The sequence below is a fragment of the Tachyglossus aculeatus genome, chromosome 5 (assembly GCF_015852505.1).
Source record: "Tachyglossus aculeatus isolate mTacAcu1 chromosome 5, mTacAcu1.pri, whole genome shotgun sequence".
Taxonomy (NCBI): Eukaryota; Metazoa; Chordata; class Mammalia; order Monotremata; family Tachyglossidae; genus Tachyglossus; species Tachyglossus aculeatus.
The window spans coordinates 62,805,191-62,831,314 of NC_052070.1; the positions used below are offsets into that span (position 1 = coordinate 62,805,191).

General features: G+C 57.8%; 2 protein-coding genes across 3 annotated transcripts in view; one reads left to right on the plus strand and one right to left on the minus strand.

Moving 5' to 3' along the window:
- The window catches only part of NOC2L (NOC2 like nucleolar associated transcriptional repressor), a 35,079-nt gene extending 11,669 nt beyond the window's left edge, over nucleotides 1-23,410 (plus strand). Inside the window, exons 5-19 of the mRNA XM_038747317.1 lie at nucleotides 6,659-6,779; nucleotides 6,884-6,974; nucleotides 9,042-9,120; nucleotides 9,817-9,927; nucleotides 11,225-11,338; nucleotides 11,807-11,995; nucleotides 12,367-12,506; nucleotides 13,375-13,486; nucleotides 16,326-16,439; nucleotides 16,707-16,808; nucleotides 17,264-17,407; nucleotides 18,146-18,259; nucleotides 19,523-19,667; nucleotides 22,245-22,355; nucleotides 23,253-23,410. Of these exons, the coding sequence (XP_038603245.1) occupies nucleotides 6,659-6,779; nucleotides 6,884-6,974; nucleotides 9,042-9,120; nucleotides 9,817-9,927; nucleotides 11,225-11,338; nucleotides 11,807-11,995; nucleotides 12,367-12,506; nucleotides 13,375-13,486; nucleotides 16,326-16,439; nucleotides 16,707-16,808; nucleotides 17,264-17,407; nucleotides 18,146-18,259; nucleotides 19,523-19,667; nucleotides 22,245-22,355; nucleotides 23,253-23,404 (1,839 nt within the window). The 3' untranslated portion in view covers nucleotides 23,405-23,410. The remainder of the gene's footprint in view (nucleotides 1-6,658; nucleotides 6,780-6,883; nucleotides 6,975-9,041; nucleotides 9,121-9,816; nucleotides 9,928-11,224; nucleotides 11,339-11,806; nucleotides 11,996-12,366; nucleotides 12,507-13,374; nucleotides 13,487-16,325; nucleotides 16,440-16,706; nucleotides 16,809-17,263; nucleotides 17,408-18,145; nucleotides 18,260-19,522; nucleotides 19,668-22,244; nucleotides 22,356-23,252) is intronic.
- Nucleotides 23,411-24,354: 944 nt separating this feature from the next.
- Nucleotides 24,355-26,124, minus strand: part of SAMD11 (sterile alpha motif domain containing 11) — an 86,033-nt gene continuing 84,263 nt past the window's right edge. For both annotated transcript variants that reach the window (XM_038746783.1, XM_038746784.1), the window contains exons 13-14: nucleotides 25,685-25,795; nucleotides 24,355-25,039 (exon numbers count right to left, since the gene is read on the minus strand). In XM_038746783.1, coding sequence (XP_038602711.1) covers nucleotides 24,794-25,039; nucleotides 25,685-25,795 — 357 coding nt within the window. In that variant the 3' untranslated portion in view covers nucleotides 24,355-24,793. The remainder of the gene's footprint in view (nucleotides 25,040-25,684; nucleotides 25,796-26,124) is intronic.

The following is a 26,124-nucleotide window of genomic DNA, read 5'->3' on the forward strand; positions in this document are numbered from 1 at the left end:
CTGGGATGCCACGCCCACCTGGACGAGGCTGGAGGCTGTTAGGGTGGAGGGGAAGAGGCAGATCAGGTGAATGTGAAGGAAAAGCCAACAGGCTTTAAAATGACGGAATTGAAGGAAAGCAAGGATGATGTCAAGGTTCCAGGCTGCAGTAAAGGGGAGGATGGTCGGTGAGTCATCTTGGATGGGAAGGTTAGGTAAAAGGGAGAATTTGGGAAGAAATTTTAGGAATTCCATTTTGGACATTTTGGGTTTAAACGTGCCCATGGGCATTCATGTGGAAATGTGTGTGTGTATGGGTGTGTATTAAGTACTTGGTACAAATTGCTGGGGTGAAAACAGGGTAATTAGTTCAGAAACGGCCCCTGGGCCACAATATTTTTTTTAAAGGTATTTGTTAATCGCTTATTATGTGCCAGGCAGGTTTTCTAAGTGTGGGGGTAGATATAAGTTAATCAGGTTGGACACAGTCCATTTCCCACATGGAGCTCACTGGCTTAATCCCCATTTTACAGATGAGGCAACAGGCATAGAGAAGTGAAGTGACTTGCCCGAGGTCATACAGCAGACAAGTGGCAGAGCCAGGCTTAGAATCCAGGTTCTTCTGATTCCTGGGCACATCCTCTATCCACTGCTTCTCTAATAATAATAATGCTGCTTCTTTAATAATAATAGCAATAATAATAATTGTGACATTTGTTAAACACTTTGCACCAAGCTATGAACTAAGTGCTGGGGTCGATACAAGTAAATCAGTTTGGACACATGGGTACGCGGGGCTCACCGTCTAATGGGGAGAGAGTACTGGGTTTGAATCCCCATTTTACAGATGAGGAAACAGGCACAGAGAAGTTAAGCGTCTTGCCCAAGGTCACAGCAGGCAAGTGGTAGAGCAGGGATTAGAACCCAGGTCCTCTAATACACCAGCCCTGTGCCTTTTCCACTAGGTCACGCTGCTTCTCATGGAGCTCATGATCTAAGTGGGGAAAGAACAGCAGAGGAGACAAAAGAGTAAGAGTGAACTGTAAACGGAAATCAGTGACAAATTCAGCAGTGGAAATAAAAGCGTGCAGAGGTCAGAGCTAGCGAGGTGGGTCTGGGAATCATCGTGGCTCAGTGGAAAGAGCCTGGGCTTTGGAGTCAGGTCACGGGTTCAAATCCCGGCTCCGCCAATTGACAGCTGTGTGACTTTGGGCAAGTCACTTCACTTCTCTGTGCCTCAGTTACCTCATCTGTAAAGTGGGGATTAAGACTGAGCCCCACTCTTCAGTCCACTGAACAGTGCTTTGCACATAGTAAGCGCTTAACAAAATCATTATTATTATTATTATCCACAGAGAGATAGCAGCTGAAGCCGTGGGAGCAGGTGAGCTCTCTGAGGGAGCCAGAGTCAAGGGGGGAAGAGAATGGGAACCCAGGATAGGGGTTGGAGTGACTCCCACCGTTAAGCATAGAGGTGGGAAAGGAACCAGCAAAAGACTGAGAAAGACTGCCAGAGAGATGTGGGAGAGAATGGTGCCAGCGAGACCAGAGCTAGATTGCGTTTCCAGGAAAAGAGTAGTTCAGGAGGCCAAGGAGGGTTAGGATAGAGTAGTGTCCTTTAGATTTGGCAAGGATGAGGTCATTGGTGACCTTGGAGAGTGCCATTTCAGTGGACTGAAGAGTGGAAACCAGATGGTAGTGGATTAGTGAATGCAAAATCAAATCAATAAATGGTATTTACTAGCTGCTTACCGTGTGCAGAACTACTAGGTGCTTGGGAGAGTACAGTACAACAGGGTTGCTACGTACGTTCTTTGCACATAAGGAGCTTACAGTCTAGAGGGCTGTAAAATGGGCAGATGTGTAGGCAACCAATTCAAGGAGTTTGGACAGAAATGGGGATTTAGGTGGAGTGGGCAGTGGGATCCAGAGAGGCTCGAGGTTGCCTGAAGGCAGAAGGGGAGGAACCATCAGAGACAAGAGGTTGGTCAGGAAAGGGAGACGCATCTCCTGATGGGTGCTGTCACCTTCTTGAGGATAGGGAGCATATCTGCTTCCTCAAGTGTACTCTCCTCCGAGAAAGTTCTCAGGAAATAGTACTAATTGATTGCAGTAGGGCACTTTTTCACGCTGCTGGCTATCTGGGTGGGCCTTGCTCCCAGGCTGGTCCTGCTGTGATCCTTCACTCATCTCTCTCTCATTCCACCCACATATTCAATCTGTCGCCAAATCCTGTCTGTTTTTCCTTCACAGCAGTGCTAAAATTCGCCCTTTCCTCTCCATCCAAACTGCTACCATGCTGATCCAGGAGCTTATCTTATCTCGCCTCAACTACTGCATCTGCCTCCTCACTTACCTTCCAGCTTCCTGTCTCTCCCCACGCCCATTCATACTTCATTCTGCTGCACAGATCGTTTATCAACAATATCAGTTCATGTCTCCCCACTCAAGAACCTCCAATGGCTGCCCGTCCACCTCGGCATCAAACGGAAACTCCTTATCATTGGCTTTAAAGCCCTCTGTCAGCTCACCCCATCCTACCTCACCTCACTAATCTCCTACTATAACCCAGCCCTCACATTCTGCTGCACTAGCATTAGTTTACTTTGCCCCAATCTTATCTATCGTGCTGCCAACCCCTTTCTCATATCCTCCCCTTAGCCTGAAACTCTCTCCCCTTCTATGTATGGCAGACCACCACTCTCTCCACCCTCAAAGCTGTATTAAGTTCACATCTCCTCCACGAGGCTGTCCCGATTAAGCCCTAACTCCCCGGCTTGCTCTTCCTTGTGTGTCATCTGTAACCTTCAATCTGTGACCTTTGAACATTTGATGTTTGTCCCCAACCCCATAGCACTTATGTACATGTCTTTATATATTATAAATTGCTTATGCATATTAATGTCTGTCTCCCCTTCTAGACTGTAAGCTCATTATAGGCAGGGAGCGTGTCTGCTGTTGTACTCTCCCAAGAACTTAGTACTGTGCTGTGCACATACTAAGCACTCAATATAGATGATTGACTGGTTTAGCTGTAATAGTCATCATACCTATAAAGCACTTGCTGTGGGTAGGACACTGTACTCTGCTGGGAAAGAGGGCACAGGTTGGAATTAGACATGGTCCCTGGCCCTTGGGGGAGTCACAGTCTGAAGATATAAAAGGGGAGAGGAGTCTGGTTAAATTTCTTATTTTTTAAATGCATACTGTGTGCCAAGCACTGGAGTAGATACAAGATAATCAGATTGGATACAGTCACTGCCCCTCAAGGGGCTCACAGGGTAAGGGGTGGGGGGGGCGTTAAAGCAGGCACAGAATCCCCCATTATTCAGATAAGGAAACTGAGGTACAGAGAAGTGAAGTGACTTGCCCCAGGTTACACAGCAGGCAAGTGGCAGAGCTAGGATAGAACCCAGGTGTTTTCATTCATTCAGTCATATTTGTTGAGCACTTACTGCATTTGTAGAGCACTATACTAAGTGCTTGGAAAGTACAGTTCAGCAATAGAGATGATCCCTGCCCACACTGGGCTTACAGTTTAGGGGGGCAGAGACAGACATCAAAACAAGTAAATAGGCATCAATATAAGTAAATAGAATTATTTACTGTAGGGTCGGGGAGGGGGAAAAAGGAGTGAGTCGCGGTGACATGGAAGGGAGGGAGAGCTGAGGAAAAGGGGGGCTTGGTCTGGGAAGGCCTCTTGGAGGAGGTGTGCCTTCAGTAGGGCTTTGAAGGGGGGAAGAGTGATTGTTTGGCAGATTTGAGGAAGGAGGGCATTCCAGGCCAGAAGTAGGACATGGGCCAGGGGTCAGCGGCGGGACAGGTGAGAGGTGGAGGCACAGCGAGAAGGTTAGCACCAGAAGAGCGGAGGGTGCAGGCTGGGATATAGAAGGAGAGAAGGGAGGTGAAGTAAGAAGGGGCAAGGTGATGGAGGGCTTTGAAGCCAATAGCGAGGAGTTTTTGTTTGATACTGAGGTTAATAGTCAACCACTGGAGATTTTTTAGTATGGGGGTGACATGCCTTGAATGTTTCTGTAGAAAGACAATCCAGGCAGCAGAGTGAAGTATGGACTGAAGTGGGGAGGAGAGGCAGGAGGTTGAGAGGTCAGAAAGGAGGCTGATGCAGCAATCCAGTCGGGATAGGATGAGTGATCGTACTAACATGGTAGCAGTTTGGATGGAGAAGAAAGGGCGGATCTTGGCGATGTGAAGATGAGACCTGCAGGATTTGATGACAGATTGGATATGTGAGGTGAATGAGAGAGCAGAGTCAAGGATGACATCAAGGTTATGGGCTTGTGAGATGGAAAGGGTGGTTGTGCCGTCCACAGTGACAAGAAAGTTCAGGAGAGGACAGGATTTGGGAGGTAAGATAAGGAGCTCTGTCTTGGATATGTTGAGTTTGAGGTGGCGGAAGGACATCCAAGTAGAGATGTCCTGAAGACAGGAGGAGTTGCGAGCCTGGAGGGAGTGAGAGAGAACAGGGGAGGAGATACAGATTTGGGTGTCATCCTCATAGAAATGATAGTTGAATCCGTGGGAGAGAATAAGTTCTCCAAGGGAGTGAGTGTAGATGGAGAATACAAGGGGACCAAGAACTGAACCTTGAGGGACCCCTACAGTTAAGGGATGGGAGGAGGAGGGGGAGCCCACGAAAGAGACTGAGAATGAACGGCCAGGGAGGTAAGCGAACCATGAGAGGACAGAGTCAGTGAAGCCAAGGTTGGATAACATTGAGGAGAAGGGGATGGTCCACAATGTCAAAGGCGGCTGAGATGTCAAGGAGGATTAGGATGGAGTAGGAGCCGTTGGATTTGGCAAGAAGGAGTTCACTGCTGACTTTTGAGAGGGCGGTTTCAGTGGAGTGAAGGGTCTGGAAAGTCTCTTGACTCTTAGGTTTGTGCTCTTTCCACAAGAGCACACTGCTTCTCATGAGAAGAGATAAAACAAAACACTAGAGCAGCAGATCTATTGAATACTGTGACTAAGGAGTGACTTAAGGGTGTTGATTGAGGACCATCTCGGGGTTAAGCACTGTGCTAAAGGCTCGGGAGAATACAACAGTAGCATGGCTTGTATTGCTTGCCCTCAAGTCTAGTACTGGGGGAGAGACAAGCAGAAACAATTTTCTGATCATAAAAGTTGGAAGAGCAACAACTGTGAGTAGGAAGCAGTAGGGAGCACATCCAGATAAAGCAGCTGAACAGATAATGGAATGTGCTGCTAAGTGTGTTAATGACCCGTAAATTAAGATATACAAGTGCTCATGTGTTGAGGTTATGATTAAATTAAGTGCTAAGGCTGGTCCCACAAGACTGGAGACTTGACTTGGTCAGTGGAAACTTCTTGGAGGAAGTGGGAATTGCAGAGACTATTGAGGATGGGTGGGGCTCCAGGCCTGGGAAGCAGCGGGAGTGGAGGGGAGGAGGCACAGAGGCGGGAGAGTCGAGAGTGAGATACAGTCAGGAGATGAGCTTAGCAGCTCATTGCAGTGGGAGGCAGGCAACCTCTGGAGGTTTCTGAGCAGAGGGACGAGTGCGGAACGCTGTTTCAGGAAAGTATTGGGCTGCGGAGCAGAGTGTGGGCAGGAGGGGTGAGGGGCCAGCCGGATGGTAGTCAGAAGGAGTGGTCTGGAACGATGGTTTTTGTTTCAGCGCTAAACGGCCTGGCCCCGGGGACTCCACCCATGGCTGGCATAGTGATCTGGGCCAGGCAGGGGGCTAGGCCCCAACGCGACGGCAGCGCCAGTCCTCGCTCGAGGCTGTGGCACGGGGCCCATGCTACAGTTGTGCCAGGCAGCCTCTGGCAACACCATCTGCTCCCGTGACGAGCCGGCACGGCTCTGGTGGGACGCAGGGACAGCCAGCCTGCTCTCCTGCTTCCCCCTGCTGTTTTGGTCAGCGGATCCCCACCCGGCCCTCTATGCCAGCGGCAAAGGGTGCAGATGAGTACGGAGAAGCTTGGCTTGTTGGCAGCCTGGGAAGGAGCCGAGGGCTGGGAGCTGCAGGTTTTGTGGGTAGTGACTGCGGCCCCAGGCCCAGGTCCACCCTGGGCTTTCCAGGCTCTTGCTCTCCTTCCCACCCTTGGCAGCCCCCAGTCCACCCTGGGTCTTTCTGGCTCCCAGCCTACCCTAGGTCTTCTAAGCTCCCACTGTCCGTTCCACTCACCCCAGCCCATCCTATGTCTTCCCCCAGAGCGGTGACCCTGGGTCTGAGCCCCAGCCACTGGAGCCAGTGAGTGGACCCTCAGCCTTATTTCAGGGACGGGTGCTAGCTTCTGGTTCCCCTCAGCTCCTGTGGGACCCAGGCCTTCTGCCCCTAGGGCTCTGGGCTGCTGTGGCTGACCTCCATCTGGTACTACCAGGTTGTACCAGGGCATCAAGTTGGGGTTTGGGGTCATCAGATGGTAGCAGTGAAACCATGGACACCCATCTTTAATGTCCTGTAAGATCAGGGCAGGGCGTGTGTGCGTGCGTGCGTCCATCTGTCCGTCCATCCGTCCCCCGGGTATGTGGGTGTGTACACATTACACACACACTCATAATGTCTTTCTCCTTTTGGGTGGACTTTGGAGAGAACTTCAGTGAATCTGGGGTTGGGCCTCTGTGTCTCTGCCTGGGGCGGGCAATCCCCAGACCCAGCCACACCCTCTCAGACTTGTACCCCTCATCCTATTTCAGCGCCAACTGACTCCCAGACTCTTCCATGACATCGCCCAGGCTTTCAAAGCCGCCGTGGCAACCACCCAAGGGGACAGCGAAGGGGCCGACACCGGCAAGCTCAAGGTAGTCGACGGAGCAGGTGAGTGGCTGCTCTCTCGCCCGCTCCCCGGGCTCGCCGGGGTGTAAGGGTGCTGGGCCAAAATGGCGAGGCTCCTCTGAGAACTCTGGCCTTTTCCTGGACAGTGTTCAATGCCATCGTGACCTTCTGCATCAAGGACCTTTTTGGCTGCCTGGAGAAGCTGCTTGATATAAAGCCATCAAAGGACAGGATCAAGTAAGTGAGGCCAGCTGCAGAGAAGGAATCATGCCAGAAAAGGGGCTGGGGCAGGGGCAGGGGCTGGAGTGGCCCGAAGAGACTTGGGGCCTGATGTGCTACTTGGCTTGTGGGAGGAGTAGGGGGCAGGGCCAAACCTCATCTAGCAAATAGCACCATGTCGGCTCTTCTGAGAGAAAGGTCGGTCTCCCTCTCCCGCTTGTTGCTCCAATCCTCTCCCCACTTGATCTGTGATGCCCCACTTAAAATAGACCCCTTGACTATCACCTAGTCCACTCTGCCACCTGTCTTCTGTGAGCAGCTTTCAAGAGGAGGAGAGGGGTGGTCAGGACTTCTTGTAGACGAGAGTGATATTGGCCACGTAGGCCCCCACGAGACACCATCCTGGGAAAGGAGACGGCTAGGAATGGGCCAGGGAAGGGCAACCAGGATACTCAGGGCGGTGGGGGCGGGGAACGACAGCTTCTCTCTGGACAAATAGTCTGAAAGGTCCAGGATTCTATAGTCTGAACAGATGCAGGACAGGTTTGGAGTGTACGGAACCAGGAAGAGGGTGGGTAGGGTGCATATGGAATTACTGTTCCCCGAATCCCACCACCCCCATGGCAAGGGACATCCTTTGGAGGTGGAAGGGGAAAGGTTCAGAACAAACAGGAAGCCCATCTTTCCATAACAGGGTCACTTTTATTAGTGTATTGTACTCTCCCAAGTGCTTAGTACAGTGCTCTGCACACAGTAAGTGCTCAGCAAATATGATTTACTGACTGGAGGGAGAGTCGGGGTGGAGGAGGAAGAGTCGGGGGTGTGGGGCAGTCCATATTGGGCCATTGGAGATAGAGTCGGGGGGGGGGGGGGCGCGGTGGCTGGACGGTCCATCCCTAACCATGAGTGTGGGAGGGCAAACAGTGCCTGCTCCATATGTCCTGATGTTGCTGCTTGGGGCAGAGTCCTGGGCTGGCCGGACCCTGGGGCTAGTACACTCGTGTGCTGACTCAGAGGCAAGGCCCCACGTAATAATAATGTTGGCATTTATTGAGCACTTACTATGTGCAAAGCACTGTTCTAAGCACTGGGGAGGTTACAAGGTGATCAGGTTGTCCCACAGGGGGCTCGCAGTCTTAATCCTCATTTTACAGATGAGGTAACTGAGGCCCAGAGAAGTGAAGTGACTTGCCCAAAGTCACACAGCTGACAGTTGGCGGAGCTGGGATTTGAACCCATGACCTCTGACTCCAAAGGCCGTGCTCTTTCCACTGAGCCACGCTGCTTCTCCAAATGTGGGCCCGGGAAAATCTGTGGAGATGCTGGGGAATGGCGGTGTCTAGAACCCTGTTTCCAAACATGCAGAAGAAAGTTGGTGGGCCAGTCCAGGGTGTTTCCAGGGTCATGAGCAGGCAGCAAGCTGGGCACACAGACACGGAAATCCCCAGTGGTTCTCAGCTGGCGTCTGCGGCGTGGCTGTTTGATCTGGTCCCGCCCTCCATGTCTGCCTGGGGCTCCGTGGCAGCGCCGAGTGGTTAATACGGGCACTCGGCAGCCACCCCAGGTCCCGAGGCAGGGTGCTGGCACCTCCCCCTTGAGAGCACTGGAGGCGATAAGTCCAGCAGGGCTGGGCAGTGGCTATGCTCTAGGCCACAAACTTTTCTGGTATCTCTCCGGTGGTCGTGATCATCGATCGTCGGTGTGGGGCCCTGGCCGCGCCAGTCTCCCTGCTTAGGAGCCCCAGCCCTGTCCTCTTTGTCCCCGGCCTCTGGGCTCCTTACCTCCGCGGCCTGGACCCATCTGTGGGCGGATACCTGTCAGACCACCTTAGCGGGACAGGAGGGAGCTGGCAGCAGTGGCCTTGGGTCTTCTAGCCTCAGCCAGCGGAGGTCAGCGGCTGTGGCCACTCAGTGGATTCAGCATCTTTCCCAGGGTTGCCCTGGGGGCTCAGCGTTGGCCTGAGGCATGGGTACTCTGTGGCCTAACTGAGCTATGGGGAAGGTGGTCCTGACATTGAGCCTGGCCCTGGATACCTGCCTGGGCTTGGGAGAAGGTAGAGAAGCTAACGGGATTTGTCCGATCCAGGCTGGCAGTCCCATCCAACAGTCCGCTCTGGGGGAAGCTGCGTCTGGACATCAAGATGTACCTGGGCTCTGTCATTCAGGTATGAGCTTGGACTGGACTCCCCCCTCCACCCCAAACCTAAGTCCCATCCTATCCACCCCTTTCCCCTCCCTCTCACCCTTTCCAGTCTTCTACCCAATTTCCCCTCTCTGTCTCCTTCCCTTCCCTTCTCTTCTCCGGGGCAGAGACTGCACGAGGTTGCTCTGACTTCACTGGACCAGGGTTCTGGCTCTCTGGTGCCATGGAAACCGTGGACGAAGAGAGATAAAGGGACGCCTCTTCATTGGGGTGGGGGTCTTGGGTGCAGACTCCAGCTTAGCCGTCAGTCATCTTGTCCAGGGCACGGAGCTTTCCTGGACTGAGACTCCCTTCCCGTGCCCCTGCTTGGAGTCCCCGGCAGCCCGGGGGGATGCCATTCCACAGTCCTGGCTGTCTTGCCAGCGCTTAGTACAGTGCTCTGCACACAGTAAGCGCTCAGTAAATATGATTGAATGGCTGAATGATGCCAAGAGGTGGGGTTGCAGCCACACAGCTCAGGGTCGGGGTGTCCCCCTGCTCTGTGTGCGGCTGTTGGCAGGATCTCCTCTGGGTGACCCCTTAAGGTCCCACCTAAGTCCCGCCCCAGCAGAAAAGTGTCTCCCTGGCTCTGTCCCTTGCCAGGGTGGCAGCTTCATCTGCCTGGTGGTGCCATGCTGGGCATCCAGTCCAAGCTGACCGTTATTTCCTGTTCCTGCAGCTGATGTCCTGCCTGACGCAGGCGTCCGTGGTGGCTGCCGTCCTCCACCACGTCAGCCACACCATCGCCTACTACTTGGTCTTCCCCAAGCAGTGCCGCAAGCTGCTCAAGGTGCTGGGGGTCAGGGGGCCTGGGGTGCTGCGGGCGGGTGGTTGCCTCTCTTCCCTTCTTCTTGGGGCCAAGGGCTGACCCTGGGGGTGGTGTAGCACAGTGAGCGTCAGAAGACCCAGGTTCTAAACCCATTCTCTCTCTGTCTCTCCCTCTTCTCCCCCCACCACTGAGTCTCAAGAACTGGGACCAGATTTGACCTGATTGTACTGTGTCTACGCTAGCGCATAGTACAGTCCTTGGCACATAGTAGATGCTTAACAAATATTATAATGATTATTGTTTGGGAGGCCGAGGGGTCTCTGGCCGGTCCAGGGCCCGCCCTCATTTGCAGTGATGGGCATTGGCCCGAGGTGGAGGTGATCGCTAAGGGGGCGGCTGGGAGTGGAGGCCTCTCCTGACCCCCACCCCACCCTTCCAAACCCCCCCACCGCCTCCCTCTGCCTCACTTAGGAGCATCTAGCGCAGCTCTGCGCAGATGGGCGTGCACCTGTGACCACCTGCAGCCGGGGTAGATGGGTTTCCCCATGTGGGATAATAATGGTATTTGTTAAGCACTTACTATGTGTCGAGCACTATTCTAAGTGATGGGGTAGATGCAGGCCAATTAAGTTGAATACAGTCCCTGTCCCACATGGGCCTCACAGTCTTAATCCCCATTTTGCAGATGAGGTAAGTGAAGCCCAGAGACATTAACTGAGGCCCAGGGTCACACAGCAGACAGGTGACAGCTGGGATTAGAACCCAGGTCCTTCTGATTCCCAGGCCTGAGATCTATCCACTAGGCCATACTGCTTCCCAATCCCTGGCTGGGGTCTGAGGCCTGAGACTGAGGGCCTGGCTGTTTTTCCTGCTGCCATACACACACACCTCTCCCCCATTCCGGGGAGGAGGGGGCGGGCCAGGACGGGATAAACCAAAGCCCACTCAGTGCTGGGGCTGGCAGGAAAGAGATCCCCCTGGGGTCAAGCTAACAGGCCCATCTGTAATAATAATGATGATGGCATTTAAGCGCTTACTATGTGCCAAGCACTGTTCTAATCACTGGGCACTGTCACTCTCCTCATCTTGGAAATGAGGGACAAGGAAAGGGGAGGGCATGGATAGATATCCCAGGCCCAGGGGAACTGTGGGTTTGGGTCCTACATGGGGAGGAGGCTTGGCCTCATGTTGCTAAAGGTGAGTCAGGCCCAGTTTCCTCTTAGGGGGACGCCCCCCCCCCCCCCGCCCCCCAGCTGCTGGACTAGGGTGGGCCCACTCTCTCGCCCCTGACCTCTCCCCCTCCGCCCACCCCCTCCAGAGAGCAGTAGGGCTGTGGAGCACCGGGGAAGAGACGGTCAGGGTCCTGGCATTCCTGGTTCTCAACAGAGCGTGCCGGCACAAGAAGGACACGTACCTGAACCCCGTCCTCAAGGTAACAGTACGGGGATCATGGACTGAGCACCTGCTGCTGGCCTTGGTGTCCAGGCTGGGAAATGGGTGGTGGTCCCCCAGTGTTGCTGGCCCCCGGTTCCCTTCCCATAAGAAGGGAGTGCCCGGTGGACGTGAGGGGCAGGTGCTGGGACGGGGCCCCCATCCTAAGGACCGGTCCTTCCTCGGTCATCATCAGGGCAACCCCAAGGGGGTTGCGGAGGTTTGGGGGTCACCCTGGGGCTGGAATCGGGTTTGTCTGATTGGATGATTCCTGGTGCCGCAGAAGGCCCCGGGCCGTGCTCTGTGTACTGCAGGTATTGGCCCGGGGCAGCAGTGGGTGAGACTCGGGGCATCGGAGAGCTGGCGGCGGCTGGGAATGGGAGGCCATGTGGGGGCTGAGCCGTCCCCGGTTGAGGGGGGCCGGTGTGGCTGAGTTCAGGGTGGCTTCTCCTCTCTTTCTCCCCGCTAGCAAATGTACATCTCACTGGTGAAGAATTGCAAATTCACCTCACCCAATGCCCTGCCCATGATCAACTTTATGCAACGCACCCTTGCGGAGATGTTTGCACTGGACCCCAACACCTCCTACCAGCTCGCCTTCCTTTACATCCGCCAGTTGGCCGTCCACCTGCGCAGTGCCATGGCCATGAAGAAGAAGGTAGATGGGATTCCCGGGAAGCCGAGCTGCCGTGACCCCCATCTTATCGCCCCCTCCTCAACGTCAGGATGACCAGACGGCCCCTCCATCCCAGATTTGGCTGGCCCGCTTCCCAGCATTAATTGCCGGAGGGGCTAGCTGCTTTAGGCGGTCCCCATCCTAAGCAGAGTCAGTAACCCTTCCGCTGCCTCTACCGGTCCAGGCTCCCGGCTTTTTCCACCAAGCTGGCCGAGGCCATTAACTCTGCTTCTGCCTCCCGCCGGGCCGTCAGTCAGAATTTCCCGGGGAACCCCACCAGTCCGAACCCGGGTTAGTCCCCAGCTCCTCCGCCCTTCCTGCCCTCACGGGCCTTCTGTCCCTCCTCCTTGCAGGAGACGTACCAGTCGGTGTACAACTGGCAGTACATCCACTGTCTGTACTTCTGGTGTCGCGTCCTGAGCTCGGTCCACCCCAGCGAGGTGTTGGCACCACTCATCTATCCGCTGACCCAGGTCATCATTGGCTGCATTAAGTACGTGTGGTTGGCGGGGCCGGCTGGGAAGCGGGGACGTGGTGGGGAAAGGACGTCAGAGGGAGGGTGACAGGCAGGGAGGGGACCACGAAACGGCTGCCAGGCCTCCGGCCTGCTCGCTGGCAGCGTCTCTTATGGGCTAGCCTGCGGGATCAGCTCCCGGAGGTCATTTTCCAGCTGGCCCCAAAGCTGGGCCCTTGGCTATGTTCTCTCAGGGGTTGGTACCAGCGCTAGCCAGGGCAGGGAGATGCTTGGGTCCCCCTGAGGCCAATCTGGAGGTCACAGTGGGTGCATTTACGCATACCCACCCCTGCACGCACAATACGTACCCACGCATGTACGTGTGAATGCAGCTGTCTCCTAAATGGCTGTGGGGACCCAGATGGCATAACACTGAAACGCAACCCCAGTAAATTCTGGGGTGGGGATGGGGTCAAGAGAGGGGGCCGGATGAGGTTGGGAAAGCCTCCCTGCAGAGGGGCAGGGCTGGACTGCTTCCTGGTGTGTCCAACCCCCAGCTTTTCTGCTTCTGTCCAGGAGGTGGCGCTATCCTCCTGCCAAGGGGTGCCTGGTTGCTGGGAAGGGGGCCTCATTGGGGGTGGGAAATCCAGTAACCCTGGGGACTGGGAATGGCGTCGGTGCCTGGAGAAGATCCCTGAAGGGTGGCGCCTGCAAAATTGGGATCAGCCCTGCTGTGCTTGCTTTCTGGGGAAACACCGCAAGGAGCTGGCGAAGTCAGGCCCTGGGGGCTTTGGGAGCTGGGAAGAGGTGGGGCTGGGGGAGCAGGGGTTGTATGGAAAGGGCCCTCCCTCCCCTCCCCTGCCCCTCCTCTGCCCCTCCTTGTAATGGTTTCCCCTGTCTGTTGCAGGCTGGTCCCTACTGCACGCTTCTACCCTCTGCGGATGCATTGTGTCCGGGCCCTGACGCTGCTGTCTGCCAACACCGGGACGTTCATTCCCATCCTGCCCTTCGTCCTGGAGGTAATGGCCCCTGACCCACCCACCCCCCTAACACCTGTTGCCCTGTATCTGGCGCACACTCACTCATACACACTCTGCTCAGGTAAACCGCACTGGGACCCTCGACCTGACCTATTGAGGCAGGACTCTTTTGCAGTTGTCAGCCCAGTGTCAGCCTCCACCTCTCCATTCTCCATTCCTGCACTGGTGTTGCCCTGTACCGCGGCCTCCTGGTAAATAAGCCACGGAGCAGAGGCCACTCCGGCCTGTTGGCTGTTTGTCGTCCGTCCACACTCCCCTCCTCCTGCCCTTCGTGCATCCGGCTGGGTGGGCTGAGCCGGACTGGGCTGCGGTCTTCGAGTTGGTTGGCCCGGAGCCCCCGTCCCTCTCCTCCACGTCCCAAGGCTTGTTTACCAGGCTGGCCCTTCCGGCCTGAGGCCCGGGACCTCAGGGCAGGGTTGGGGAGAGGGTGAAGGCTGGTGTTTATGCCTTTGGCCTGGGCAGAGAGGGGCAGGGGCGGACTGGCTGGGTGATCTCGGGAGGGCGGGGGCTCCTGAGCATGCACGGGGCTATTCTCGCTCGCGCTCCCACATCTTCACCACCCCCGTGGTGCTCAGACCCGGCGGCCGTGCCGCGTGGGGCCCTGTGGTCCGGCCCCTCCCTGTCCGGCCGCAGGCCCTGGCGCCCGAGCGCAGACGGGAACGCGGAGGCGGCGCGAGGCGAGGGGGGGCTGAGGGGGGCTGAGGTGGCCGGGGCGGCCAGCAGCGAGCTGCTCAGACCGGGCTGCGGTCAGCCCCGCGGGAAGGAAGCGGAAGGGGGACGAGGGGGCGGCGGAGGGAGGCTCCATCTCAGTTGGGTTCTGCGGAGGGACGGCGGGGGGGGGGCGGGGGTGGGGGCGGGGAAAAGGGCTTGCGGTTTTGTGTTGTTGTAAACGTCGTGCGCAAACCACATCCTCTTCCCCTGGGGCAGCCAGCGGGGACCCCCGTGCCCGCCCGCCACCGCCCCTCCCGCCTTGTCTTTCTCTCGGGCAGCTGCCAGCGAAGTCGGGTGGGGGAAGGCGGAGGGGGGGGTCCAGTTTCCTCCCCAACCTCCCCCCTCCCAGCCAGGCTCCCTCCAGCTGTTACCGCAGGGCCGGGGGCTCCCCCCACAGCCCCTCACCACATCCGATGTCGGTGGGGCTTTCTGCTTGGCTCTGTCTGTGTGTGACTGAACCCATGTGTGTATGTGCACGGGTGCCTAGGCAGAGGGTCAGAGGTGCCGTGGGTCCACGTGTGTGCTCCGTGGGGGTCTGCGTGTGTCCATGTGCGTGTCCCTCTGCCGGTGCAGTCCGGACCCTCCCTCTTTTTTGTAAACCAGGCCAATTATTCAGCCAGAACTCCCCCCACAATGCCGCCATCCCACGGAGCGTGTGGTTTTGGGGGTCGGCGGCCCCGGTTTCCGGCTTCACCTGGCTCCCCCTCCCTGGCTTTTCAGCTCCGAGAGCCGGAGGCTGTCTGCCGCCACGTCCTCGGCTCCCCCCTCTCCGTGCAAGGCAGAGCCCGTCCCACTGTGGGGAGCTCCTGTAGCCCGGGGCGGCGGACTGCCGGGAACGAGGCGGGGAGGGGGGCCAAATAAAGGGCCTAGCAAGCGAGAGGAAGAGAGAGAGCGGGCGGGCAGGCGGACAGGCAAGCTAGCGCTCCAGGGAATCAATTCATTATTCATTGTCGCCGCTGCCGCTTTCTTTCAGGATGTGCGGCTGCCCGCCAGCTGCCAACCACGCTACCACCTCCCCCTTTCTTCCCCTGCTTCCCTCCCTTCTTTTCTCTCAAAGTGTGTGTGTGCGCGCGCGTGTGCGTGCATGCACATGCTCATACGTGTACGCGCATGTCCCCGAGTTGCCCCATTAAGAACAGCATCAGGGGCTCTAGAGTCCTGGGCCTTGAGTCCTCCTGCTGGGGACAGAGCCTGCCGGGACGAAGAGAAGTAGCACAGGGGACCTGAGCTACTGGGTCATTGTGGAACACGCATGCTCACGTTGATGACCCCTGCAGGGCCATGGGAGAGGGGTTACGGCTTCAGAGTGTGTGGTGTGTGTGTGGTGGGGGGGTATGTCTGTATCTCTGTGTGTGTGTGTGTGTGTGTGTTGTATGTATCTGTGTGTGTGTGCGCCACAGACTCTCCCAGTCCCCCTACCTGACCAGATAGCCACTCCACACTCCACCTCTTCTCTTTTCCACACTCTCTGTGGGGGTGCAGAGAGTCCCTCCATTCCCAGAGCTAGTCGCTGTTCCCTTCCCCGCTGCTCACCCCCTGAGGGAAGATTAGGGTTGCTAGCCCATCTGGAAGAGGAAGATGGAGATGCAGGTGGGGAGGTGGGTGGGCCACTCCCCGCCCCTGAGCTGTGCTGCTCCTTTTCCTTTCCCACCCAGTCCCAGGGTCAGGCTAGACCCAGGGACCCCGGCAGCAGGGCTGCCTGGGCTTCCCTACACACTAGGGGGGCTTGAGGGGTAGGAGGAGATGGGCCACGCGCACCAGGGCTCTTGAGTTTGAATCCCATCCCTGCCTCAAACTTTCCCTGGGCTGTTGGGCCAGGGTATGTGCTGCCATGGATCTTGGTCTCGCCTTATGTGACACGCAGAGAGTGGACTGACTAGGAGGCCATGCCTTGCTGGAAGCCCCCTAGGGCTAAGGGTTGGATCAGTGCCAGGTCTGAGGGCCAGTCCTGGGACTTGGCCGGGTGCTTCCCGGTGAGGACCCAGCTGGTCACGGGGGCTCTGGACGGGGATTCTGAGGACAGTAGTGGAAGTGCCGAGTTCTCTGGGACTGGTGGGCACGGAAGCTGGGGGCCGACCTCTGACCCCACTCCCGCCCTCCCTGGCAGGTCTTCCAGCAAGTGGATTTCAACAAGAAGCCAGGGCGCATAAGCTCTAAGCCCATCAACTTTGCAGTCATCTTGAAGCTGTCCAACGTCAACCTGCAGGAAAAGGCTTACCGGGTGAGAGGCCTGACCCCAGGGAGTAGGGGGCAGGGGTGGGGGCAGCCCTGGGGGTGGTGGGGGTGAGGATTTCTGTGAGATCCAACACAGGCCTGAGCCAGCCTGAGCAGGACTCGGGTCGGGCCCCATTGTGGGCCAGGCAGAGCCACAATGGACAGAGGGCGGGGTTAGACCTGCCCCCCAAGGGCCTGAGAGCCTGATCCCTGGGTTGCCATCAGTGGGCCCCAGGACAGTGTGGGGCTAACCAACGTGACGGTCCCCCTATAGGACGGGCTGCTGGAACAGCTGTACGATCTGCTGCTGGAGTACGTGCACAGCCAGGCCGCCAGCATCGCCTTTCCGGAGCTCACCCTGCCCACCGTATTACAGGTGAGACCAGGGGCACGGGCCTTGAGCACTTTGTGCCATTGCAGCACGTATGCATGCTCACGCACGTTCACACATGCACGCAAATGTACGCTTTACTCTTGGGTCCTCTGTGTGCAGCACCTGGTCCTGTTTTGGTTCTTACCAAAACATGAGAGGATCACGAAGCAGAGCCATGTCTCAGCATGTGGGGAAAACCATCTTGGTTGGAGAAGTAGGGGAGGGGAAATGCGTGCAGAGCGGTGGCCCTGCCCATAGAGAAGAGGCCGTGCCTCTGGGCTGGGATTGCGAGGTAGAACACCAGTGCCGGGACGGTGGGGCAGTTGGAGACCAGTCCACTCGGGTTCTGGGCTAGAACTGCCAACAGACGTCTGTCTCCCTGTGCCGTGGGCGGGGGAGCAGGCCGGAGTCCTGCCAGGGTCAGGCCGGGATCTGAGCCCTGCTCTCTCCCGGGGCAGCTGAAGTCCTTCCTGAAGGAGTGCAAGATTGCCAATTACTGCAAGCAGATCCGCCAGCTCCTGGAGAAGATCCAGGAAAACTCAGCCTTCATCTCCTGCCGCCGGCAGAAAGCTCCATTCGGCGTGGCCAGCGCCCAGGCGGTTGTGAGTCTGGGCGGTGAGCCGGGGCGGGGAGGGGGGCGCCGGGGGTGGGGTGGGCCTGCCCCAGGGCCGTTTCGAATCTGGGCATCGGGCCAAGCGGGGGCAGGTCGGGCCGGGGTTGAGGGGCAGTCCCGACCGCAGGATAACTCGAGTCCTTCCAGGCCCCTTGGCCACAGCATCCCAGAAACTCCACCAAATCACCAGTGTGTTACCGAGGAGGCAGGGCCCAGCCTTTCTGCGGGGTCCCTGGTCGGGGAGAGTGGGATGGAGGCCAACCCCGGGGTCCAGCCCGGGGCCAGCGGGGCCTGGGACAGGCCTCGTTCATCCACTGTCCGAGGAGACTCTAGGGAGCTGGGAAGGAGGGCTCTGAGCAGCCTCCAGCTTCTGGAACCCTGCCCCTCCCTGCCTCTCGGGGACGTCTGGCCTGTGCTTGAGGCTGAGACTGCTGACTGTGAGTGGCAGTGGGGTCTAGAGTCAGCTGGGAGGGACCAACGGAAGGACGGACTGGGTGGGGCGGCATGTATCCTAGGTGAGAGATTCTGCCCAGGCACCCCTCAGACCATTAACCCTTCGTTGCACTGGTGCCTATCACTCCCAGCCTCCTGGCTCTGTCCTCAGATATCGGGCTCCTTGCCGGAGCAGGTGGGCATGGATTGGGGTTGGAGGAGTCCAGATTGGAACCTTAGCAGTGACTCCGGGAGTGGGACCCTGAGGCAGGTGTCGCCCCCACTGTGCATCCAGGATGCTTGGGAGAAGCAGACCCAAGAGGAGGGGACGCCTCTTTCCCGCTACTACAGTCACTGGAGGAAGCTGCGGGACAAGGAGATTCAACTGGAGATCAGCGGGAAAGAGAGGGTAAGGGCTCATCCTCCCCCCGCATGTCCTCTCGGGATCCCCAGGTGGTGGAATCAGACCCCAGCGGGCAGCCAGTTGGACTGCTGGTGGGTGCGGTCCCCCAGAGCCGGTTCGGCTTAAGTGAGGGTTGTTGCACTCACTCTGCTCTGTTCCTGAACGCTGTGAGTTGAGGCACGTTGACCGACTCGATGGGCAGCAGCCTTAGCTCTGTGGACTGTGGCTGGCTGGAGGCCCGCCCTCTGGGGCTGGCGTCTTGTATCCCCGGGGGCATCGACTCCCTCCCTTCAGTTGATGGGGCAGCGAGAGCTCACCCTGCCTATCCCCCTGCCTCTGAGCAGGATGGAACCTAAGTCCTCCCAGGTACCTGTTCCTTTGCTGCCCTCAGACCTCCACTCCCTGCCTCCCCACAAACCTGCCATTATTCAGTAGCTCTGACAGGAAGTTCCCCTTGCCATTCACCTCCATTCCTCGTACTGCAGTGGCCTAGGGTTTGAAAGAGTGGGGCAGATCCCCAGCCACCTCTTGGGGCTGGAGCAGTGGTTTGCTGCTGGGATGGGTGAAAGCCTCCATCCAAGAATTTATTGAGTTCCTCCTGAGTGCAGTGCATTGTGGTAAGCTCTTGGGAAAGTACAATGGGAGACACGTTCCCTGCTCACAGGTAGTTTACGGTCTAACAAGGCAGGCTGACATCAAAATATTTACAGACAGTGTAATCATCATCGGGAAATCAAATGTTGCTGGGATGGGAAAGTGGAGGCGTGGGCTTGGAAGGGAGGATGAGAAGTTTAGGGGTATGGGCTGGGCTGGGGACCGAACGCAAGCAGGTGTGCGATTGCAGCAGCAGTGTAACCTAGTAGATAGAGCACAGGCTGGGGTGTCAGGACCTGGGTTCTAATTCCGGCTCTGCCACTGCCTTATGAGACCTTGGGCAGAGTCGCTTTACTTTGGTGCCTCCGTTTCCTCAACCGTAAAAAGATGGTTTAATACTTGTTCTTCCCATTACCCCAGCGCCTAGTAGACTGCTTGGTACATAGTAAAAGCTTAAAAATACCATTATTAATATTATTATTACTGTTGGTGAAGGGGGGTGGGGTTTGTGTGTGGAAGAAGAGGAGCCTCCTGAGAAGTAGTAGGGATGAGTGGCAGTCAGGGCAGGCAGATTGTGTCCCCCGAACCATTGTGGGGAACAGGGCAGAGCAGGCCAGAGTCAAACTGCCCTGAGTGTCAACAACCTCAGACCCTCTCTTTCTCTCCCCAATCTAGCTGGAAGACTTGAACTTCCCCGAAATTAAAAGGAGAAAAGTGGGGGATCGCAAGGAAGAGGACCAGAAAGAGTTCAAGGATCTGTTCGACTTGAGCAGTGACTCCGACAGTGAGGGCGAGGGGGCCTCCGGCCTTTCTTTGAAAGGTACCCGGGGGCATGTGGAAGGGCAGGTGGGGTCCTCGGGATGCCGGGACTGGTTTCCGTGGGTGGGCTTCCGGCGGCTGGGTCCTCTATGCGTGTCTCAGCTTTGGCAGTCTTCATTGAGTGGGAGGGAGGGAGCGTGACCTGCAGCAGGATTCTGGGTCACCCCATTGTGCACGTGTGTGTGTCTGTTTGCGTACACACACGTGTACACACAGTAGTGGGTGTAGTTTCCCACCGAGGAGAGGGGAAGACCACTAGTATAAAAACAAGAGCAGCCATGGAAGGGGAGCAGCTGTTTCAGTGGGGGTGCCCCTGTGGCATTCTCATGAATTGAGGTGGTTCAACCCAATGGGCTGGCTTGCCTGGAAAGGGGTCACTGTGCCACCGGAATGGAGACCCCTCCGGCCCCTCCCTCCTTGCAGGGTATTAGTTGAGGGGAGGCTCCCCCCCCTCCACCGCCAATATGTGGAACAGGGGCTGAATTCACGTGGTGGGAAAATCCCTGGTTAATGGCCAGGAAATCACCAATTTTCTGCTAATTAGCTGCTGCTCACCTTCCCCCCAGCCCCTTTTTAAATTAAATAGTGCTCCCCTGGAGTGTTCAGCCTACCCTATTGTTGGAGTGGAGGGGGCTGTTCTGGGCAGAAGCATTGGAGAGCATCTGGGGGGAGCAATGGGGGGTCTCGGGGTTGGGAGGGCATTAGGGGAGTTGCTGGAAGGCTTCACAATCCAGCTCCATTGCGAGGAATGCCTGGGTTTGGTTTCTTCAGAACGGGAGACCGGGTGCTCTGGTGCCCATTAACCCCCTGCTTTGCTCCGTGGGGGTGGGGATGGAGGTCTGAGGTCCAGGCAGGGCCACCACACCACAGTCTGTGGCGAGATGGGGGGGTGGTCTGGTCAGCTGGGGTGGGCCGGGCTGGGGCAGGACCTCAGCCTCGCTCTCCGCCAACCCCGAGGTGCCGGGAGGCTGGGGTGGGGGTGGGGCACAGGAAGCAGCACTCTGGGAGTTTCATGGCAAACAGTGGGCGCTTCTGTTAGCCGGGCCCTCCCGTCTTCTCTCCCCCTCACCCGCCCCCTCCCACGTGCTCCTCCTCTGGCCAGCAGCCCTAGGCTCCAGGAGAGGAGGAGGCGGAGGCCGCAGCTACCACCAGTGCTGCCGGAGCTTCAAAGGCGCCAGGGAGGGGTGACCCGATGGTCTGAGTCTCTGCCGGGGCGGCGGGCCGGGGGAGGGGCCGGTGGACCGGCAGGAGGAAACCACCTGATTTAGCCGTTGGGCAGTCGGGGAGGGGGCTGCACAAACAGCTGTTGTTGGATTGAGGGGAGTGGTTTCATTGTCAGCCCCGGAGGCAGCCATGGCCACATCTGTCTCCAGACCCTCTCTCCCCACCCCCCCTTTCCTGTCCCCGGGCTGCAGTGGGGTCCTGGGATTTCCCAGCCTGCGCAGCCCCAGTCACTCTGGGGCCCAGGGAGGCCGCGCAAATGGGATTCCAGATGTGCCTAGGCAGGAAGCCCTTGAAGCTACCCAGAGGAAAGCCCCCTCCCCAGTTTTCTGTTTCCATCCGAGGCTGGGGCAGGAACAAGTTTCTGCCCCTGCCTTGCTCGTTGTGAGGCACAGATGAACACAGCCCGACACGCACGTGAGCTCCCCCAGGCCCACAGTTTTCTACCAGGCCATCACAGAGCAGTTACTAGTGGGGTTTTTGTTGGTGTTTAATTAAGCACTGTGCCGGGCACTGTACTAAGCACTGGGGTTAGATACAAGCTAATCAGGTTGTATACAGTCCGTGTCCCACATGGAGCAAACAGTCTGAATCCCCATTTTCCGGATGAGGTCATTAAGGCCCAGAGAAGTAGAGTGACTTGCCCAAAGTCACTCAGCAGACAAGGGGCTGAACTGGGATTAGAATCTAGGCCTGTAGTCCATCTGTGCTCTGTCTCAGGCCCATGTTGCACACGCATGGGCTGGGGTGCCAACTGCTGCTACTTGGAGCAGGTCTTGGGTCTCCCCATGGCCAGGCCTCCTCCACCTGGCCACAGCCAGAGGGATCAGCTCCAGCCTAAGAGCTGTGTTCAACCACAGCCCCACCCCCTCAACCCCGCTTTTCTTTTTTAACTCCCCCAGGAATCTGCCCCAACTCCAGAGCTGGAGACAGCTCAGGGCAGTACTGCAGTAGAGGTTCAGGAGGGCAGGACCAACCGTCATCCACAGGCAGCCAGTGGGGTCTGAGCCTCCCGAGGCTGTTCTTCCTGGTTTCCTTTCCCAGGCCCCTGGGGCCTGAAGCTCAGTTGGGGGAGCGTCATCCCATCTTGCAACTTGGCCCCAGTCCAGCCGCAGATCAGGGGGGATGGGGGTGAGCAGAGGGGACTCCCTCTGTACCAGAGTGACCTCCATGTCTCTCTTTGGAGTAGTAGATCCTGGGTGGCCTCTGGTTGGGGAGACAAGCTGCTGTTCTGGGGTCAGAGGGGCTTCGGGGAGGGGAGGAAGGGTAAAGGGGAGTGCACAGAGGCAGACATGTGTCTCTGTATGTGTGAGACAATTTGTTTCTTCTGTCTCATGTCCCCTCTCTCTCACCCCAGGAAACTCTAAGGGCCAACATGAGCCATCAGGGCTGATCAGTGATGAGGATGACGACAGTGATGATGAGGAGGAGGAGGAGGAGGAGGAGGAGGAGGAGAACAGCTCAGAAGGTAAGTTGCACACCAGGCCTGTCCAGCCCAGGACTGTCCTCTCCCCTTCAAGCAGAGTGGCTTAGTGGAAGAAGCACGGGCATTGGAGTCAGAGGTCATGGGTTCAAATCCCGGGTCTGCTGATTGTAAGCTGTGCAACTTTTGGCAAGTCACTTCTCTGTGCCTCAGTTACCTCATCTGTAAAGTGGGGATTAAGACTGTGAGCCCCCGTGGGACAACTCAATCACCTTGTAACCTCTCCAGCGCTTAGAACAGTGCTCTGCACATAGTAAGCGCTTAATAAATGCCAACATTATTATCCCTGACTCTGCTTCCAGTGACCTAGCAGAGACAGTTGTCTGGGGATCGGTCCAAGCCCCACTTTTCCTGCTGCTGCTCCCAGTCCCACAGCTTCCTCCGGGAATGGGATTTCCTGAAGCAGAACAGTCTTTAGGGTTTTTAAGTGCTGGGGGAGCAGGCGCCCTGTTTGAGCTGCCTTATTTAAGGCTCCCTGCCCTCCACAGGCCCTCACTCTTGGCCCGGAAGCCCCAGACCCGGGGCGGGGGACGGTTTGGCTGGGAAGTCTGTCCCAGGGGAGGTGGGGGAGAAGGCACAGACCAGGGAGCTGGGGGCCCAGAAGAGGGTCGGGTCTGACCTCCTCCCCCAACCCCCCCACCCCCGCCCCGCAACCCCCATCCTGCCCAAGGTTTCCTGCAGCTCCACAGAAGCAGTGACCTCCTCCTGGCCCCCACCCCCACCTCCACCCCAAGATGCTCCAGCGTGGCTGCAGTGGCTCCAATAAATTAATTAGCGGCATGATTAATTAGTGATGAGCAGCCTCCGCTCCAGCTTATCCCTGATAAAGCAGAATTTATTCAGTGTTCGGTGCTTTTCCTCCTCTTCCCCCTCCCCGCACAGAGGGAGAGGAGGGGGCCCCCCGGCTGGCAGGGCGACGCAGGGGAGCCAGCTCCAGTTCCGGCCCGCAGCTTTCCCGGGCGGATCTCCAGCAGCTGGCCGCCGGCGAGGACGACGTGGTGGAGGACCTGAGGGTCTCAGAGGAGGAAGATTGAGGACGCCCCGCCACCCCCCCTCCCCCCCGGCTCCGGGATGGGGAGGTGGGGGGGGGGGGAGTCCTACACAGGGGGAGGGGCTGCTGCAGACCGGATGGCTCAGGCCTGTGGGCCAGAGCGCAGCTGCCCCCCTATTCATAGTCCCCATCCCCCCGCCCCCGGGCTGAATAAACACAGAGGATATTTAATTTATTAATCAATGTCAATTCTTGTTTTCTTTCCCAGCGGAGCGTGGACCCTGCCCCCACCCCCCTGCGGCCTGTTGTGGGAATGGAGAAGGGGGATGGGGGGGCGGGGGGGAGGGGGCCATGCTCACTCTCCTTGTTCCCTTTCAGATGTTGTCTCAAGTTTCCCCCACCTCCGTTAGGCTTGGGGCAGGAGGTGTTACTTGAGCATAGTGTTCCCACCCCACCGTGGGGGTGGTGGTTGGGTGAAGAGGCCATGTGTGGGAGGTGGATGATGGAACCTCCCTCCCCCCACCACCGATGGCAGAAACAGCCCCCGTTCCTGCCCCCAGGCAGGGAGAGAACTCATGACCTCGAGGCTGGACAACAGCAGCTCAAGGGCTAGTGACTGTTGTCTTTATTGGACAATATAAATGAGCCAAGTGGCCACAGGATGGGGGGAGGCTGCAGCAGCCCGGCCAAGGAGTGTGTCCAGCCAGCCTCAGGCCAGGCTGCAGCACCTGCCTTTGCAGTAGAATGGACTGACTCCTCGTACTTGCAGGCCTGTGAGCCCCCCCCCCCCCCTTCTTCCCCCCCACCCACTGCCACACCATAAAAAAATAAATCCTGCCAGCCTCTAGGCACCACGCATAGGCAGGGGCCTGCCTCCCCTGTAGCATCCTCTGTCCACCTCCTCCCCAGTAGCCCCCACAGCAGCCGTTTGTCCCTTCCCCTGCACTGACCTATGTTGCCCCACCCTCCCTCCCGCCCCCACCTCTCGTCCATCTGTCTGTCTTTGCTTTGGTTTCAAGTTGCTAGAGCTGCATAGACACCTGAACGAAGACCAGAGTTAAAGTGGGAGGACAGGGGTTGGGGGAGGTGCAGCAAGACCCTCTCCCTCTCCCACCACTTCACCTTCCTGCTTTCCTGGGAGGGAGCGGCGAGGCAGCATCCACGACCACCCACCCACAGTTCGTGCAGCAGAGCAGGACGGACGCTGTTTTGCATCAGGGGCTGTCTGCCCCACAGGGGCTGGGGCAGCTGGGGCTGGAGGCTGCTTGCCAAACCCTTGAATTGCTTCCAAAATTCTTTGGGTTTTTCCACTTTACAAACATCGCAGATTTTCTTCTTCCTCTTCGAGACGGCGGGAAGAGGCCGCCCTCCGCCCCCTGCTCTGCCGCCAGGCCCCGGCTCCAGTCCGTGTGGGCCCGGCTCCGGCGGGCAGTTAGGAAGGAGGCTGCTTGCTGTCCCCGAGTCCGGCCAGCAGCGGGGGGTTCCCGTTCTGCTTGGGGGAGATGCGGCTTGGGGGGCCGAGGCCGCCGCCACAGGGGGATGCCATGCCGGCCGGAGAGGCAGGGCGGAGGTCCGGCGCCATCAGGTCCCGATCTGGAGGCCGGAGGCCGGGGGGCTGCAGGGGAAACGCCATGGGGAAGTTGGCCAGGTACAGGACACGGCCGACGCGCTTGGCAACCTGCAGGAAGCCCGAGAGGGAGAGGGTCAGTGTGTGAGAGGGTGGTCCCAAGCCCTCACCGGGTCCAGCGGGCACCTCGCTGCAGGGCTGCAAGGGCACTGTAGGCAATCTGGGGGACAGGGCCCAACCCCACGCACAGTCCTTGAGCTGAGGAAGCGATGCCCACACCATCGGGCTGAATTGCTTGCCCTTGGCCGAGACTGCCTTTCCTCTGCCTGATCCCAGTTCAGTGGGACGGAGGCGGGATGGCAGTCTGAACTTGGGCCTTGTCGGGTCTGGCCGGGGGCAGACTTGGCTCTGTGCCTGTGATCTCACCTCCCTGCAACATGCATCCAGCCACACAACTGCCAGAGAGGCCAAGGCTGAACCTGGGCTCCAGGGAAGGAAGCTCATTCCCTTCCCGGAGGACAAGGTGAGTCTGTTTATGCGGCCCCTGTCCCCTCCCCCTTCCCACGGCCCCATCCCCAAAGCTGGGGCCAGGGCTTAGGCAACTGCAGGAGGTTTGAAACATCAAACTGGGAGAAGCAGCGAAGGAATGTAGCATAGGCCCACTACTTGCAGCTCCCTGAACTAAGCATGGGCGATGTACCAAGAAGCGACACCCTCCCAACACCGATGGGAATAACCAGACATGTGCTACCTCACCTGGGCGCGGACCTTGAGCGCTGGCCCCAGCTTCAGCCCCATGTTGGTCAGGAGGTGCTCCTCGGTGAGCAACGGTAGCGTCTCCCCATCAATGGCCTGCTCCCTGAAGACCTAGGCAGCAGGCAGGGACGGAGTCAGGGAGGAACCGGCAGGCTGAGCTCGTTCCGACCCCATGCTGGCTTCTGCACACAGACCCTCCAGTGACGCGCGCGCGTGTGTGTGTGTGTGTGTGTGTGTGTGTGTGTGTGTGTGTGTGTGTGTGTGTATGTGTGTACTCTCTCACTCACACTACAGGCACAAGGGCCCAGAGGGGAGGGCTCCCTCCAGCAGCAGGTCGAGGGTTTCTGTGTGACCCCATCCTTGTGACACCATCCAGAGAAGCAGCGTGGCTCAATGGAAAGAGCACGGGCTTTGGAGTCAGAGGTCATGGGTTCAAATTA